Below are 17,431 nucleotides of genomic sequence, written 5' to 3' on the forward strand. Positions count from 1 at the left end.
AACCCCGTGTTTTAGAAATGAATTACACTGTACATCTGGGAAAGAGCCTTTTCCCATAACACCAAGAGGTGAAAATTGGAGGGGATGCTGGGGGGGGGGGGGGGGTTTGTTATGATTGCGTCTCTGCTGCTTCAATACCAGCTCAGACAGGTCTCGACTGGCAGTGGAGTCCAAACAGCTGACATCATCCAACAGGAAGCCTTATTGCAAGGTGAGACCTAGGTTACCAAAATATGCTTTGATCCTAACGGGGCCACAGGAAGGCCCCTCCAAAAAAGCTTCCTAACATCTGAGTGGTGACGGTGACGCACACTTTCAAGTAGGGGATTGAATGGTTTTCTATAAATCAAGGCAAAATGGAAAAAACTGTGGATTAATGTATGAGAATACCCTGAAATTGAGGATATAGAACATGAAGATAAGATATAGGCTACAATATGATTCCCTATGGAAAACACCTATATGATCATGAATCAAAACGGCTTAGATGTGAGGAAATGAGATAAGAGAAAGTATCTATCTCATCCTTTCTAGATTAAGACCTCCACTTTATACCGTGAGTGTCCATATTCCATGTGACTAGGCTGCCACCTTGTGGTCAAATTTGATCACTGCAGCAATCTAACTGACCTAATTTAGGACCCGGTTTCTCAAGAATAAGAACCGATAATAATTGTACAAGAAAATACACAGATGTGGACATGGATTTTAAATTCAACAGAATTCACCTTTATTGAAACACCTTTGATTTAAAACCAAACAACAAATAAAGAAAGTGGTAGTTTGAGCACACCAGAGAAAAAGCAACAATGACCAGCATACTGAGAGCGTAACATGTCTTTTTTTTGTGTGTCCTTTAATCCATGCTCCAAACACTGTCCAGTGGCCAGCTTTTGTTGGTTCTAGGTGCAGCTGGTGTATTAGTGCATGTAGTCGACGATTAAAAAATGGGCGGCGTCAGATGTGCAGAAAATCCAACCGTTCTTTCAATTTGGATCCCTTTTAGTTTTCACATCAAAGCTCCCCGTGTGCACTTGTGGTCGTCTCGGATGTTTCCGACTCCTCTTCTTTTTCTGATAAGAATGTAATAAATAATACGTTGACTATATTGCCTTTTCAAATTGACAATCATAGTTTAACTTTACAGTGATGAGGACAGCCACATTTCTTTAAAAACTTAATTCTGACGACACATTTCTATTTTCAAAATCATACTGTGAGTTTGAAAATCCTCAGTACTTGAACCCACAGTGATCCTCACCTGGCTCTATCGTCTGGACACACTCGCCATCTCGCTCCTCGTAGCCTTCGGAGCAGAAGCACACGTAGCTTCCTTTATTGTTGACACACTCCTCGTTCTCCTTGGTGCAGACCGGCTCAGTCTGGGAACACTCGTCGATATCTGGAAAACACAATATTTCAATTTTCTTTTGCCAAAACACAAGATTTACTAACAAGGGATTATAGCAATTTATACTACATCTGTTTAAGAAAATACTGCACACATTTTTCTAGAATTGATCTACAACATAGACAAGTGAAACACTGATTTATTTACATTTATTTCCACGCATCAGAAATGGTTTTGGAATGAAGCTGCAATTATCTCGCAATATTTCATGATGTCATCATTCTAAAGAAATTGGGGAAAATTGTTGTTGTTTTGTTATTGGGGTTATATAAATGTGATTATCGAGCTGTTAGTATGTAAGTATATAATGTGGTGTAATTGCCAAGGCTAAATGCCAACAAATAGCTATTGAATCAGAATGTTGTATGAAATATAACAATGAGAATTTGAGATAATTACATCTCTCTATTTTCAATACATTTCAACTTTTGAATTTTAAGATGCTCTGAATTCTATGGAACAGTTTGGTCGGAAAACAATCTGACCACTGAAATGTTATTCTACAAAGATTATATTACTAATAATAGTGTAGTCTTATCTTTATCTGCGACTGTGCAAAGATATTGGGTTCAAACTGAATAGACATGCAAAGTAAAAAAGCTGCGCTGCTTTTGAATGTTTATTTGCATGTCAACGTTATGAATTAAAGCCCAAACTATCAGGTACTTGATTTCCTTTGTACCTGTGCAGGTGCCCTCTGTGTGTTGGTACCCGCTGGCACACGCCTGGCAGCTATCAGGACCGGGCCCTGTGCACCCGGAGCACACTTTGTCACAGGCTGCAAAGGACAAAGTGAAACATTACACAGGCAATACTTACATTTTATAAACGATAATAGCAAATGTATGCGCAATATGATGTAGTAGCTATTTATGCGTCTAAATATTGCGGACTGTATTTTGTGCAAAACTGTGAGGGAGTAATTACCCTTGCAGGAGTAGGAGCCGTCCGTGTTAAGGCAGTATTGATCTTCCTCACACGGAGAAGGATCTTTGGAGCACTCGTTTACATCTGGGAAAATAGAGAAATTGACTGATTTCCAAAGTATGAGCTTGTCTTAATCCTAAAGCTTGGAAAATTAGGAAATCTACCTGGAAAAATACACACCAATTATATGAGAATGTCAAGTCTGAAGACATACAGAACATACTATTCATGGTTTCCTATAATTGTATGTATTTGGTTACACATCTTTGCTCATGTAAACTGCCTTCTTTGTCGGTTTGAGCTTGAAGAACTGACACCAGATCCCCAATCTGAGTATTTCTTTTATTTTGGAGATAATGTAGTCCCAAATATTGAAATATTTTTGTACAATTTAGTTGTACATATTTCACAGAAAACATTATGATGGTCAATTTAAGAATGTATTAGCAGTCAGGTAAAAGTAATGTAAAAGAAAGAAAAAGAAAATGCAAAGAAAGTCTAGACGAGGTTGCAGCCGTAACCGCAGTAACAAGGAAACAAGTCTGCAAAAAGGACACATAACTCATCTATGTTTGACTCAGAACAGAAAGCATGTTTCCTGAAGACTACATGGAGGCTTGTTATTGGTCCTCTTACCAACACACGCTTCCTGGTCATCGTCCTCCCAGCCTTCTTTGCACTCATCACAGTCCTGATTGGTTGCACCAGTGCAGGTTTTGCAGGACGAGTCGCATTCTGCAGGAAGAGTTGAAGCCCAAATTCACACTCATGACACACGCACTCTATATAATGATGTATGTTCTGTCTCGTGGCTTTTGGAGTGTACCTGTGCACAGAGAGAATGTGTCGTTCCTCACTTCGTTGAAGTACCCGTCGATGCAGTCCAGGCAGAACTCTCCTCTGTAAGAGTGGTCACAGCTGCACTTCCCGTCCCCCCCGCGAGTCCCGTCGCCATCACACTTCCCATTCCCATGACAAGGTCTCTCAGAGCCCCCCACACAAGCTTCAAAGATAAAATCCCCAAAAGACGGCACAAACAGAAATAGTTCACCACTTTTAGCTTCAGGTTTTCGGTGTTATTTGTTCAGTATATCATGTTGTATATACAGAAAACACCAATTCTGTCCTATAGTTTTCCTAACGTTTCCCTTACCACTGCAGTCCGGTCCAAACATTCCCTTTGGACAGCACACTTTTATCGTGTCGATGCAGAACCATTTATGCAGATCAGGATGTTTTGTTTTCCTGTGATGCAACAGGAAGAGATGAGGTTTCACACAAGTCAAACATACAATGTGTGTGTGAAACATCTGTCAGTGTGTTATCGTAATGTCTGTCTGTTATTTTACACAACATGGGTTACATCCTAGTGTGGTGAAATTGACAGTTGAAATCCAACCTGTGTGCCTGACCATGTTGTCAGCACATACGCAACCCACCTCTTGAACCACCAAGTTTCAAAGTGGTCTTCGTGCTCTTCTACCATGTGGTTGCAGTCGAAGCTGCTGCTGTCACACAGCCCCTCCACGATCTCCATGAGACGGATCTCACTGCAAAGGAAAATGGTATACATATACAACATAAACTGTGTGATAAGAAGAAATGAGTGTAGCCAAATGCAGTAGTTTGAAAGTATGCCTATGTTACCTGTCACTTGGGCACAAGGTAATAATAGATTTATTTTGTTAGCGCTTTTACAGGTGCTCAAAGACGCTTTACAGATATAGTGAAAAGAAAAGAACAACAAATAAATATATATAGTTAGTCAAATAAAAATCAAGCAATACAAAAACAATCACACATTAAAATCCAGATTGAAGAGGTGAGTCTTTGTACGTTTTTTGAAGGTGGTGAGGTCAGTGCAGTCTCTGATGGGTTGATCGGAAACCGGATTGAAATGGTTCAAAGAGGTCATTAGAGCTGAGGTGGGATTTTAGTTGTGAGGCAATGACACGTTCAAGTATTTTTGACAGAAAGGGGAGATTTGAGATGGGCCGGAAGTTGGACATGATGTCAGGTGTGAGTCCAGGTCTTTTGAGAATGGGTGTGACAGTTTGAGAGAGGGGGGAACTGATCCAGATCTGAGGGAGGAGTTCATGATGGTGGCGATGAGTTGGGAGATGGCAGCTTTGAGTGCGTTACTGTGCTGCTAGAGGTAGTACATATTGTTCTAGGACTTTGATAAGCTTAGTATAAGAGATCTGTTAAGTAAATAAACACAGCTCCTATGACCGGTTACTAGGGCAGGGTGACCTGAACAGGACATAATCTTACCTTGTCTCATATCTAGACAGTGTCCTCTCCTCCCAGGCTGTGTTGCCCCCACCAAAGTTCTGTTTTGCAGTTCTTTCAAAGCCCTAAAATACAAAAATAATGTCACTGTTTGTTAAAAGAAACAGGGGAATTCTGGGAACAACATGTTTCATGCATCTGGCCCCACAACACAAAGCAGGTGTTTGGTGTCGTGCTCTTACCTTGTTGAAGTTATCTGTTATTATCCGACAGGTTGAACAGAAGCTTTTAAAATCTTTCTTGCTGTCGGTGACTTGGAAAAGTAAAACAAGAGTTACACAAGACAAAAGCCGCAGTAGACGCAGCTGTGGACCGGTGGACAGCATCTCAGCCGATCAATTCATATCAAGGCACACGTTTAAGCAAGCTTGTAGTTAATATTAAAGCGCTGCACGGTTCGGGCACATCTAAATGGCCCGTTCCTAACATTAAATATACGTTGGCGTTATCTATGCAAAGCGCAACAAAGTGTTATTTACATGCCGGTTGTAGAAAAAAACCGTTGCGTTTTTACATTTCCGCGTCTGCCTCTTAGTAGAATTGTGGCTTGCGCCGATTCGCTAGGGCTATGTGTCAATCAAATGCACAACCAATCACAAGCCGCCACGCGCGGGACATAAAGCTCCCCACGTGTAAAATTCGGGAACATTTGTAGTATCCTTTAAGATGATTAGCTTTTCTTTATTGGTTGTCTTTTAAGATACATTTCCTAACCAAAATGTTGTAAAAATACTATAAAAAAATGTTAACAAAATGTTTGCGATATTGTGTAGTTTGCTTCCTGTGTTGATCGGAAGTGATGAAAAGCTGTTCAGGTGTCATGGCTGAAAAAAGGAATGTTTTAGGGCTACCTCTGCTGTTTTTATTAATAACTGTCACTCTTTTGCATTTATTCCTTTGTCCGTTCACTAAAGTTGAGGAGAGCTTTAATTTACAAGCGGCGCACGACATTCTGTATCACAGACTTAACTTTGAGAAGGTAAGCAGCTGTTATAAATGCTGGTATTAGGTGTGCTAACAAGCTAACCCTGCAAAGCATCATTGAATGAAATCATTGTTATTATAGTGTCAAACGTTGTGAATACGTAACACAAAACACACCGACAAAACACTTTAGTATGTATTTTAGAGGTTCACTTTTTTACATAAAGTATGAATGTTAGATACATTCCATAAAATACCCCAAAAGTATACAATTAATAGATTTTTGATAAATTCACATTTAATGCAATACAAAGCCATGATATACATAACTATTACTAATACAACTAAAATGGCATTGTACTACTTTAAAAATAGCCATGCCAATATAAACAAAAAAATAAGCTCCATTTCATATTGCAAACAAACATTTGTGTTGATACAAATAGCATAATTGTTCTAAAAAAAATGAAGGTATTTATCATAATTATCTACTTAAGATAAATGTATTAGCTGTTGTTGAGCTTTCAATCATGATGCTCTTAATCAGAAGATAAAATGGTGTTACCAAAAACATTTTTTTTAACATCTACAGTGTCTAAAAAAAAAAACCTCCATCTCTTCTGATAGAAAATGTGAGATTTTTGTTGTTAAAGTTCTGACTGTAAGTGTTGTTGAGAGCAGAGCCTGTGCTGTGTTTCAGTATGACCATCTTGAGTTTCCCGGCGTGGTTCCTCGGACATTCCTTGGCCCCCTGTTTCTCTCCGTGCTCTGTTCCCCTGCTGTGTTCCTCTCCTCTCTGCTGGATGCACCCAAATTCTACACACAGCTGATGGGTAAACCCTTAATTATTCCCTGATTGGTCCCTTCCCATCCACTTATTTGATTCCAAACAAATGCGTTCTCTCTTTATGTTCTGTGCAGTCCGAGCTTCCCTGGGAGTGTGTGTGGTCGGTGCTCTGTGGAACATGCAGAGGGAGGTGAGGAGGCAGTTTGGCTCCACAGTTGCGGGGCTCTTCTGTCTGACGTGTGCTTCTCAGTTTCACCTAATGTTCTACAGCACCAGGACTCTGCCTAATGTATTTGCACTGCCAATAGGTAAGATGCATGGGTATACATAATCATACGTTTTTTTTGATTGATTTCCCTAAATAAGTGAGTGAATCGACATGATGACAGTGCATTTCTTCTGTTCTCAGTTCTGGTAGCGTTCACATCTTGGATGGCTCAGAAATACAGCCGGTTCATCAGCCTCTCAGCTTTGGTCATCATCGTGTTCCGGTCAGAGCTCTGCATCTTCCTGGGTCTCATGTTACTGATATCGCTGTTGAGCAGGAAGCTGGGTCTGCTGCAGCTCCTGTACTACGCTGTTCCTGCTGGGGTCCTGTCACTGGGTGAGAACAGCAGAGAGCAGGGAGGACATATCTTTGTAGGGAAAACAAACAAAAAAAGTTAGCCAATGAGATTTTTATATTGGATTTTTGATTATTGCAGAAAATAAGCTCTGTGGCAAACCAAACTGTATAATATGTACACATATTGTTCAGCAAAATAATCTCCATGAAAGAAAACAAAGCACAAATGCAATCGCTAGAGGTCAAAACAAACATTAAAATTCATGATCTGGTGTATTTCATGTCGCAGGACAGATTGTAAAACAGTTACGTTTTAACCACAAAAAAAGTGAACTAGAACTGCAAAAATGTCTACTCATTTCCATGTTTTGAGACCAAGTCCTGCAGCAATCCAGCCCTAAAATAAGTAATGATTTGTTTCTTTCAGCTCTGACGGTGGCTATTGACTCTTTCTTTTGGAGGAAGTTGTTGTGGCCTGAAGGTCAGGTTTTGTGGTACAACACTATTCTCAACAAGAGTTCCGACTGGGGAATATCCTTTGATGAACTCGAGTACACTCCCACTTATGTGTGTTCATGACCTTTTTCTTAATTCACTGCCACTGAAAAGAGTAACCTCCTTGACTCCTCTCCCCAGTAAACCTCTCCCTTTCTGTGGTACTTTTACTCCGCTGTGCCCCGTGCTCTGGGCTGCACGCTGCTGTTCGTCCCCCTCGGCCTCCTCGACAGGCGGATGAGGTTCCTGCTGCTCCCCGCCGTCGGCTTCATTCTCCTCTACTCGCTGCTGCCCCACAAGGAGCTGCGCTTCATCATATACACTTTCCCCGTGCTCAGCCTGGTGGCTGCCCGAGGCTGCTCCTTCATGTAAAACATATTACATTCTTCCATAAAGCAGGGCAGGAAATGAATCAACCAATTGTCTGATGGATTCCAACACAATCCACAGACTCACATATGCTTTAACCTATGTGTGATTTTTTTGTTTGTGATACGTGGCATTTTAATTAATTTTAGGTAATTTTTTCAGGTTAGGACCTATTTATTCTTGGTATTTTTAGTATTTAAAAAAAAATGCACTAATGATAAATAATAAACTAATAATTTGTGTACAGTATGTTAACATGAATTAGTTGTTGATTCTACTTTTTTTTAATTACATTTGTGAGCTGTATGCAATGTAATTTCTTTCTGCTGTACCCTGTGAATAGGATAATAATATATATGTGGTAAAATAATAACATGTATTTATATAACACCTTTATGTGAGTGCCCTAATATAAAAAACAACAACATTTAAAGCCATAAAAACATAAATAAGATCATATAAAAGCAAGTGGGTTTTGAGTGGTAGTTGACCTACATGAAGTTGATTATTTCTCCCCGATAGATCGCTCACCTCCTTGTTTCATTTTGTACTTCAGTTTGTGTAACTACCAGAAGTCCTGGATGTATAAAGTGGGCTCTGCGGTGGTCGTCGGCCAGCTATTGACCAACGCAGCGTACTCCGGCTTAAGCCTCTACGTCTCCCACCACAACTACCCAGGGGGCCGAGCGCTGCAGGAACTGCACCGGTTGATGCCAGGCGCCGCAGGTTAGAATCACTTTCAGCCCATTTGAACTCTATAACACTATTAATTAGCTCCACCTTCAAGAAGGGCTACTGACTCAATGTTTTTAAAATGTCACCATCATAGAATAATTAGACCATATGTGTATGCAGTATGCACGTTTTCTGGAAATTATTGGATTTCCTTCCAATTGTTGGTATCTAACCTAAAATGATTGAAATAGTGGTGGAATGTAATAAAGTACATAACCTGAAGAAATACCTGAGTATATTTATTTTTATGTTACTTTATATAGCATATATACTCCACTAAATTTGGAAGCCAATATTCTACTTTTTACTGCACTATATTTAATTGAGTTTGTCACTTTACAGATTTAAATTAAAAGGGAATTCAAAATATGAAATAACTATTAAATAAACATTGAATTATAATCACAGTGCTAGATATCCAGCAGCATACAAAGACATTTAAATTAGCTCTACATTTAGCAACCATTAACACATTAATGCATCAATAGATATAATCCAGTAATTTAATATTATATATTGTACATTATTCTGAAATGGGCCATAACTCATAAATACTTTTATTTTTGGTACTTTAACTTTATTTTGATACCAATGTTGTACTTTTATATAAGTATGCAGGATTTGTACTTTTACAATCTAGTGTCGCTACAATTTCATTAAGTAAACAAAAATGTTTCTTTCCTGTAATCATTAACACTGTAAACATACTCAATCATTAAAACCAATGTCCCCCTCAGATGTCTTTGTTCACATCGACACCTATGCCGCTGAAACCGGAGTCTCTCGCTTCTTAGAGCAGAACAGAAACTGGAGGTGAGAGTTTCACTTTCAACCCACGTTGGTCAAGACTAATGTACCCAATATCACTTCTGTAATGCACTCACTTCGGTTTCTTTTTGAACAGATATGACAAACGTGAGGACCTGAGCCTCACACATCCTGACATCAACATGTACACACACCTGCTGATGGAGGCTAATGTCACCAAAATACAGCAACTCCAGGACACTCACCAGCCTCTGACCTTCATTGAAGGTTACAGCAACATTGCCTTCAACTTGTTCCACTTCCCACCTGTCACCGTGCGGTTAGAGAGAAAAACTGTGCTCATGGAGAGAAACACTGCAACCGGACGACTTGGTAACTCAATGACCAAAGAATAGGACTAAAGATGACCGAAACAAGTGTTCTCAAAGGTTATATTTAGAGACATATGTTGCACTACACTGTCTTACATCATGTTTAAATAGTTATCTCTTGTTTTGCTGATGTATAATGCATTCAATTTCTCATAAATAGCAAACAAATTATTCAAGAAAAATGTGTATTTGTATATTGATAAATAAAGCTGAAACTGAGTGAATTCCTAAATTGCACATTAAACTACATCTTATTGCTTACCAAAGAAATACACCTGCGATTTTGCATAAGGAAAACCTTTATTTAAAAATGACCACAAAATGTACATGGTTCCAGTCTCAATGCTAAAACATTTATCAAATTAGGTTCAGAAGTCATTTCATATAAAAATGTACAGTACATTGTCTTACTTAATAATAAACCCATAATTTAATCCCCTGGACATAAACTTAAATTGTGCTTAAGAGACCCATCGTGTATTTCAAAAAAACGTGTTATTCTGAAAATACAGCAATATTATACATGATCTTGTAAAAAAAAAAAAACATTACAGCAAGTAAAAAAAAGAAAAGTCTATTTCTAAATGACAGTACCATGAGCCACAAATTCACAATGAAAATTAAATAACATTAACTTAAACATCTTTCAGTCACAGCATTTATTTTTGGGCCATGTTTTCAATCAGAAAACAACTCCGCATCTATCTTTAATACACAGTAATCAAAAAAAGCATCCTGACGTGATCAGCGTAATTTAACAAAGATATTTACAGCATTTTGACCTGAAGTAGTTTTTGGATAAGGCACAAGGAGAGAGTAGACACAGAAAACGCAAAAAACATTGATTTACAAGCACACACATCATCACCAACCCCTACAGCTAGAAAAACCCTCCCTCCCTGATACACTTTTCACTGAGACTTTTCATCACAAAAGTGTTTTAACAGTAGTACACAGAATAAAATAAAAGCTCAAAATCTGGCCATTGCAGTGAGAATCAATCAGTGTATAAATCGATATTTTACATTAAGCCCAACAGGAAAAATAAACCCTTTCACAGCTATGCAACTTGGTCCTTGATAAAGGGTTTTCAAGTTAATGCTCGACAATAATCAGTACTGAAAATAAATCAAAGGGAGGTTGACTTTGAGGAACAGCAACCCCTCCATGTTTTCCAGTAAAGGCCTGGGCTGATTTAGGGCACAGTTGACACTAGCGGTGCTGAACAGTGTCTCCGACGGGACGATGCTTGGGGGGCAGCCCACGTAACGGGCGGCTACTTTGGCAAGACCGGGCCACAGGAACTTTTTCAGGTTCCAATAGTCGAGGGGGTCACAGCTTTGATCGAGTATGTCTTCCTCGAGGTACTCCAGCACTGCCAGCTCAGAGGACTTTGGCTTCTCCTCGTGTTTGATCTTTTGTCGGATGTCCGCCATTAGAGACCAGAGGTTGTCCTTGTTTTGGTGGGGGGCGTTGGCTGAAGCCGGGGCCTCGTTGCAACCGTTTGGCAGCAGAGGCTTTACCCCGACTGAGGTAGAAGAGGATGACTCCATCTCGCCGATCAGATCTTGTTTACATTGCTCTGCTTCTTCCTCTGTGAACAACGAAGTCTTGTATCTTGGGTCCAGCATGGTCGCCCAGGTGTATCGTGGGTCGTGCAGTGTTCTGGACATTTTGCTCACCATGGCTTCCTTTAGAGACATTAGCATGTTGTCTATGCCCACCGTTTCGTCAAACAGCAGGTCTATCTTTCTGTTGAGGATGTGGATGAGTGGTATCACTTGTCCCAGAGTGGCAGTGCGGTTGCTCATCTCCCTGCAGGCGACCTCGAAAGGTTTCAGTGCATTGCAGACCGACAGCATCACCTCCCACTGATCGCAGCTGATCATTTCCCTGAAATTGCACTCGATCGACATCTCGTCTATGGCTTTCTTCTGTTCTACAAGCCGCTCCAGCATGAAGAAGGAAGTCCTCCATTTGGAAGGAACGTCCTGAATGAGTTGGTTCTCTGGCAGCTCGTGGACCCTCTGCAGCTCGGCCAGCTTCTCCTTGGCCTTTGCTGAGCGGTGCACCCGTTCACAGATCTTCCGTGCGATACTCAGAAGGTTCTGAACCATTCTCTGGCTCTTTATGGCTTCGCTAACAATGAGGTCAATAGTGTGTCCGAAACACTGCATGGCGACATGTCCATGGTCCTCCAAGGTGTTTCTGATGGTGTTGTTATCCGTTACAGTGAACCCCTTTTTCAGCCCTGATGAGGTGACCCAAGAATCCCATAGATACTCCAGCTGCTTTGGGATGTCATGCATATCTTGATCACAGTCTATTTGGGAGACACTTAGGAGAGCCGAGCAGTGAAAGTCCTGACCCTGCGGTCTGACGCTTGACTCGTAAGTCGCCCAGTGGGCAGTAAGGGTCAGGTATTCCCGTGTCTGACTGCTGACCCAAATACTAGTTGTGAAGTGGACAACACCACCTTCGGCCTCTTTCAGGTGGGTCAGCACAACTTCCTTCACCCTTTCGTACATATCTGGTATGGCAGTGCTGGTAAAGTAAGAAGAAGTTGGTAGAGAATACTGAGGCTGGAGGAACTCTAGTAGTCTGTTTAGTCCAGCATTCTCCACCATAGCTGATGGCTGAAGATCCAGTGCGAGCATTTCTGCGATAAGTTTGGTGATTTTTTTGGCAACCGGGTGGTGTTCATCAAACCTTTCAAGGTTCTGTTCCGTTTCATAAACAGAAGTGTCCATGAGCTCTTGTTTGACATTAATTTCAGCAGACGGCACTTCACCTGAGATAGCATTTTTACTTTCAAGAATATGTCCATGAAACCTTTGCATGTGCCTGAAGAGGCAGCTAGTGCCGAGGTTAGTAGTCTTTTTGCCTCTGCTAATTGTGCGGCCACAGTGCAAACAAATCACCTTTGTGGGGTCAGTAGGTGAAATGGAGAAATGGTTCCACAGTTTTGACGTCTTTTTACTGAAACCGGGCAGTGTTTGTGGCTTCTTCTCACAGGCGGGGCTCTCAGTTTCTTTGGTTGAAACTGCGTCTGTCGTGGTGAGATTAGTGTAGGGGTGAGGAGAGGAATCCTTCTCATCTGTGCTTTTTTGGTTTTTGAGAACGTCTGGGTGGCGTCTCATTAGATGCCTCATCAGACAACTTGTACCAAAGTCGCCCCGTTTCCCCCGGCTGATGACGCATGGACAGTAACGGCACAGTGCTTTCAACTGGTCAATTGGTGACACTATAAAATGGTGCCACACTTCTGATTTCACCCGTTTCATGATCTTTTTGTTTTGCTGGAAAACTGAATGATCCTGATTGAGACTCGGGCCCTCAGAGAGGTCGCATGGTGAGGAAGTTAGGGGTGGGTCCTCCTCCTGAGTTTTGAAGAAGAGATTGACAGACGATTCCTGCCCTGAAAGATTCATCACCTCACCAGATTCCTCTTTTATGTCCATGCTTTCATCCATGCTTTGGGGTAATTCATCTGATATGGTTTCTGGCGAGGATGGAAGAAGGGGTGATTCTTTTTTTATGTCTAGAGGATCCTGTAGTTGTGTGCGGGACAGTAGTGAGGGTGGGTTTGTATAGGGTGGGGGAATGTGATTGCCCTGTCCATTTTCCTCAATGACAACCTCTTTGTGGGCCCTCCACATGTGACGGATAAGACAGCTTGTCCCTAGATCCTTCCCATTTTTCCCCCTACTGAATTCATTCATGCAATGGATGCATACAGCTTTGGAACTGTCAGCAGGCGACAGGTAGAAGTGTTTCCATACAGCTGATCTCCGGCGGGAACTTGAGCTTTTTGGGGTCCCGGGGAGGCGATCAGGCCCACTGTCGGACATATTTTCAAGGTTGCTTTCATTGGAATGTGAGGATGAGAGCGAGCTAAAAATGGTATCAGTGTTGGCAAGCGGTTCTAGTTTTGGTTCGACTTTGGGTAACACTTCTTTGGATGACAGGTCTGAGTTATCAGCTGAGGAGGTGGACGGTGAAGTGTTCTTTGAGGCAGAAGAATTAGCCAAGTCTCCGTTTTTTGGTGAGTTTGGGGATGGAGGTATCAAAGATGAGGAGAGGGAGCTGGTGAGATTATTTGAGGATGCGTCTGCTCCGTCTTGTAAAAGCACAGTGGGGTGAGCCCTTCGCACGTGCCTCATTAAACAACTCGTGCTGAGGTCTTTCTCGTTCTTGCCCCGACTGAACTCTTTCATGCAGTATAAACAGATTGCTTTGGTACTGTCTCGTGGTGATATGCAAAAATGATTCCATGCAGGGGATTTCTTCCTAGGGTTGTTATTACTCCTCATAGATGACAGAAGGCTCTGAGTGACAGCGTCCATGGCAACATCATAAAGGGTGCTTGTGTATCCATTTAGTAAATTACTGTAATCATCACCATCTCTAGTTACAAAAGGGCCAACAGAGCTACCGAATCCTAGCCTTTCGTCATCTTGGGTTTCATCCTCCATTCCATTTGTGTCCACAATCTCCTCTTTGATATGTTGACTTGCTTCATCCCCATTTTCCTTCTCCGTATTCCCCTCAGATTCAGTGTTTAGGCATTTGTTTGAAAGAGTGGGAGAAGCTGGATCAGTCTCACTTGCTTTGTCTGACTCCAACAGCTTGTCATCCTGAGGAGATAAAGGGGGAGATTGTGGAGGGTCTTTATCCAGTGTTAAAGAGCTTGCAGGTGACTTTGCGTCAGCAGCCTCATGAGGCTTGATGCTGTAGGACTTGAACACGTAGCCATCCTGGCCTTCAATTTTCAGGCAGGTCCCTTTGGCCTCTCTCTTTTTACTTTCCGTGGTGCCATTGGGTTCACTGACCACATCCTCACTCATGGGAGACACCTCTTCCTCCCCATCCATGGCAGCAGCCCAAGGGTTTTGGTAGAACAGTCAGGTCTGCTTTGTCAAATGTAGTCACTTTTTGCAGGTGTAGTCATCGATACTGCGGCTCTCAAGCCGGTGTTGTTATGAGCGTGTTGCTGACCGGGACACAGGGTGCCTGCGTGTCCCTCTCCATTTATGACTGAAGTAGTCCCATCTCTCCACACACAACCTAGAGAGATGGAAAGATAGAAAACAATTATCAAAGTGTAGTCAAAGTAAGAAGACGACTCCAAAAAACAGCTAATAAAGATATTCTGCGAATAAAGTTAATGTCATTTTACTTTTCCCTTATTTCTTAAAACATTTTTAACACCATTCGTACAAGGCTCAGCTGCTATGGTGTGGTGCAATGACAGTAACAGCTCATGCTCCAAAATCATGTTCCATAAAACGCAGCTTTTATTGACCTTTTGGATTTTCCTTTGAAAGCAACGTTGTGCAAATAAACATGATGTTTGGATTTACAAGTTGACAAGCACTGCCCGGACATAATGTTATGTTGTTGATGAGAGGCAATGTAAATAAACTTGCAGGTCCCCCGCCTCCATGAGCCTTCTCAGGTTTTGTCTCACAGCTAACATATGCAAATCCAAAACACTTATCAAGATCAGGAACACCTCTTCAAGCTACTTGAAAAAAGACTGTTGCACAATTCGGGAAGCCTTCTGAATTATTATACTGGTGCTTACTCTCCCCACACATGTGATAATCTCTCGTCATCCTTTTTTAACTGTATGCAAACATTATACAATGTAGTGCTAACCAGCACCGGAATATTAGCAATATGTATACTGTAGAATTAGAGTGTTCAGTTTTTATCCAACAACAGTAACTCATTTCTTATCACATTTATGTATAAATGTCAATGGTATAGCTAAACCATGCATACATCTTCAACTTTAAACCACTCTAGCAGCTGATAGCATATATTTAGGAATGAATGGGCAAAAACAGATATGCAGTATATCTGGTTGTTAACAGAACTGTGTGACTCACATTTGTAGAGTCTTCTTATTCGGAGATAACATTAGTATCTTAATAGACAATAAATGCATTATAAGCACCACAATGTTTAAAAAATAATCCTGAGTATGATAAATGTCAATACATATATTTAAATATACCAAAATAATGTTAAATTGCTCGTATATCAGTGTATTAGCTAAAAAGTATAGAATACACATAGCCTTAACAAAGGTTAGAATACTCTTAAAACTGTATTAGAAAATATGTTTTTAAATACATATTCTACACTCACTTTTAATATATGGGGGGGACACAATTATATAAGAAACACCTCAATAAAAGGCAATCCAGTTAAAAAAAAAGTGTTCTTAAATTGCACAAGACTGCATTAGTTTTGGTTAAGCATACATAATGAACTGGTATCTGATGTGTACTTTCTTAACACATATCTCTGTACCTTGATCAGGTGCACCACAGGTCAAATGTGGTTATGAACAACCAGTGCCTCACTTTGCACTGCATGTACATTTTCCTCATGTCAGTAAGTATTAACGTTAGCCAAAGTAAATAAGTCTTACACAAATGCAGTCAACCCGTTACTAATAAACGATTACAAATAACCCCAAATCATGAATGGGAACAGCATAAACAATTGTATCCTTGATTAAATAGGGTTTGACTTAGAAGGGCATTCAAAAAAAAAGTAGCCACTTCCTAGTGACAGGCAGTTTTCCGGGTTTGGCTGGAGTGCTCGTCTAGTCAGGAAGATACGAGAGGACAGCAGAAAATAGCCAACGCTGACTAGCTTCCATCTTTACACTACACATTAAGTTGTAAATGGTTATTTAGCCCACTACCGGCTTTACATGAACTCTCATTGAACCACAGCTAACATAAATCCTGAAACATGTGCGAACCTCATGCTAATAAACCTTTAAAATAACCTTATAACAAAACACAGTTAGCTTAAGCTACATCATCAGTAAACACCACGGTGGCTATCTTGGTGCTAACCCACTTAGCTAAAGGCTAATAAACACACAAAAACAACACACGGGCTCAGCACTACTGTCACATGGGTTTGTAAGACAAAACACAAAAAGACAAAACAACTTCTCTAAGTATCTTATTAACGTTGCAATGACACATTTAGTACAGTTCGGACCACACCACGTCTGCTAGCTGGTTAGCTGCCAGCTAGGCCACACACAGGACACACTAGCTAACCTGGCGAGGCAGAACCCAGCAACACACGAACCGCACGGGATCCGAATCAGACCAGCTCTCCCCACGACGTCCCGCCCGCTTTAAACCCCCCTCACACATGTACAATGCTCTTAGGATACTCACTGTGAAGTATGATCGGTGTGATCTCCAGGTTTCGGCTCCTAAACAGTTAAATATGACACATTTGATTGATCCGGAGGGGGGGTTCACTTTGTTGCTTTTGTCTCCTGGTTTGCTCGCAGTTCACGTTCGGCCGGAGCAGCTCCACACAGCGTCGGACGGAAGGAACATGTTTGGTGATGTCACTGGGTGAAGGGGGGGAGGTCATACATTTCAGATATGTCACATAAAATATGCTCTTGCGCTGACTCCAAACCAAATTTAGAGATTGTTTTTACCATGAATTAAAACAATATAGTGGCACCATTAAACATATTATGAATAAAACAATATTTTTCTTTTTTACTTTATTTATTTTATGTCATTTTTTGTTACTTGTAATGTCTACCCCTGATGTGACCTTTTTTCAATACAAAATATATGATGTTCATATATGTTCTTGAATAAAAAAAAAGAATAGAAAACATTTTCTTAATTTATCTTTCCACTCATTAAGGTACATTATCAAATATTAAAATGACATTAGTAATTAATTAGTATTAATTAATTGAATCGAGGAGACATGGAATACTTTTT

The 17,431-nt window shown here is 40.8% G+C and overlaps 3 protein-coding genes across 4 annotated transcripts; 1 reads left to right on the forward strand and 2 right to left on the reverse strand.

Annotated features, from left to right (window-relative positions):
* Positions 1 to 698: 698 nt before the first annotated feature.
* Positions 699 to 5,178, reverse strand: creld2 (cysteine-rich with EGF-like domains 2). 2 transcript variants are annotated; one of them, XM_034234322.1, is made up of 10 exons: positions 4,813 to 5,175; positions 4,613 to 4,695; positions 3,778 to 3,888; positions 3,492 to 3,583; positions 3,165 to 3,341; positions 2,975 to 3,073; positions 2,339 to 2,422; positions 2,094 to 2,189; positions 1,262 to 1,402; positions 699 to 1,073 (listed from the first exon to the last, which is right to left on the reverse strand). In XM_034234322.1, the coding sequence occupies exons 1-10, from the start codon at positions 4,954 to 4,956 to the stop codon at positions 1,015 to 1,017; spliced, it is 1,086 nt and encodes a 361-aa protein (XP_034090213.1). In that variant the 5' UTR covers positions 4,957 to 5,175; the 3' UTR covers positions 699 to 1,014. The 2 variants fall into 2 exon arrangements, 1 of the variants encoding a protein (XP_034090213.1); XR_004570815.1 differs by lacking the exon at positions 699 to 1,073 and adding an exon at positions 1,559 to 1,633 and having other exon boundaries at positions 4,813 to 5,178.
* A 156-nt stretch (positions 5,179 to 5,334) lies between these two features.
* alg12 (ALG12 alpha-1,6-mannosyltransferase) lies at positions 5,335 to 9,876 on the forward strand. Its single transcript, XM_034234321.1, has 9 exons — positions 5,335 to 5,609; positions 6,255 to 6,387; positions 6,476 to 6,649; positions 6,751 to 6,945; positions 7,334 to 7,437; positions 7,546 to 7,769; positions 8,327 to 8,496; positions 9,243 to 9,318; positions 9,410 to 9,876. The coding sequence occupies exons 1-9, from the start codon at positions 5,430 to 5,432 to the stop codon at positions 9,666 to 9,668; spliced, it is 1,515 nt and encodes a 504-aa protein (XP_034090212.1). The 5' UTR covers positions 5,335 to 5,429; the 3' UTR covers positions 9,669 to 9,876.
* Positions 9,877 to 9,924: 48 nt separating this feature from the next.
* On the reverse strand, positions 9,925 to 17,032 carry zbed4 (zinc finger, BED-type containing 4). Its single transcript, XM_034234314.1, has 2 exons — positions 16,859 to 17,032; positions 9,925 to 14,711 (listed from the first exon to the last, which is right to left on the reverse strand). The coding sequence occupies exon 2, from the start codon at positions 14,516 to 14,518 to the stop codon at positions 10,757 to 10,759; it is 3,762 nt and encodes a 1,253-aa protein (XP_034090205.1). The 5' UTR covers positions 14,519 to 14,711; positions 16,859 to 17,032; the 3' UTR covers positions 9,925 to 10,756.
* Between the last annotated feature and the right edge of the window lie 399 nt (positions 17,033 to 17,431).

This window comes from Gymnodraco acuticeps, unplaced genomic scaffold, assembly GCF_902827175.1.
Source record: "Gymnodraco acuticeps unplaced genomic scaffold, fGymAcu1.1, whole genome shotgun sequence".
Lineage (NCBI taxonomy): Eukaryota > Metazoa > Chordata > Actinopteri > Perciformes > Bathydraconidae > Gymnodraco > Gymnodraco acuticeps.

What these genes read in the sequence shown, in the direction of transcription:
- zbed4 (XM_034234314.1), bottom strand. Translation starts at nt 14,518, where the DNA reads ATGGATGGGGAGGAAGAGGTGTCTCCCATGAGTGAGGATGTGGTCAGT.
- creld2 (XM_034234322.1), bottom strand. Translation starts at nt 4,956, where the DNA reads ATGCTGTCCACCGGTCCACAGCTGCGTCTACTGCGGCTTTTGTCTTGT. An exon ending in CGGCTCCTACTCCTGCAAGG is followed by an intron (nt 2,190 to 2,338) that starts GTAATTACTCCC and finishes TGTCCTTTGCAG; the next exon opens with CCTGTGACAAAGTGTGCTCC. An exon ending in CACAGAGGGCACCTGCACAG is followed by an intron (nt 1,403 to 2,093) that starts GTACAAAGGAAA and finishes TGTGTTTTCCAG; the next exon opens with ATATCGACGAGTGTTCCCAG.
- alg12 (XM_034234321.1), top strand. Translation starts at nt 5,430, where the DNA reads ATGAAAAGCTGTTCAGGTGTCATGGCTGAAAAAAGGAATGTTTTAGGG. An exon ending in TGTATTTGCACTGCCAATAG is followed by an intron (nt 6,650 to 6,750) that starts GTAAGATGCATG and finishes TTCTGTTCTCAG; the next exon opens with TTCTGGTAGCGTTCACATCT. An exon ending in GCCCGAGGCTGCTCCTTCAT is followed by an intron (nt 7,770 to 8,326) that starts GTAAAACATATT and finishes TTTGTACTTCAG; the next exon opens with TTTGTGTAACTACCAGAAGT.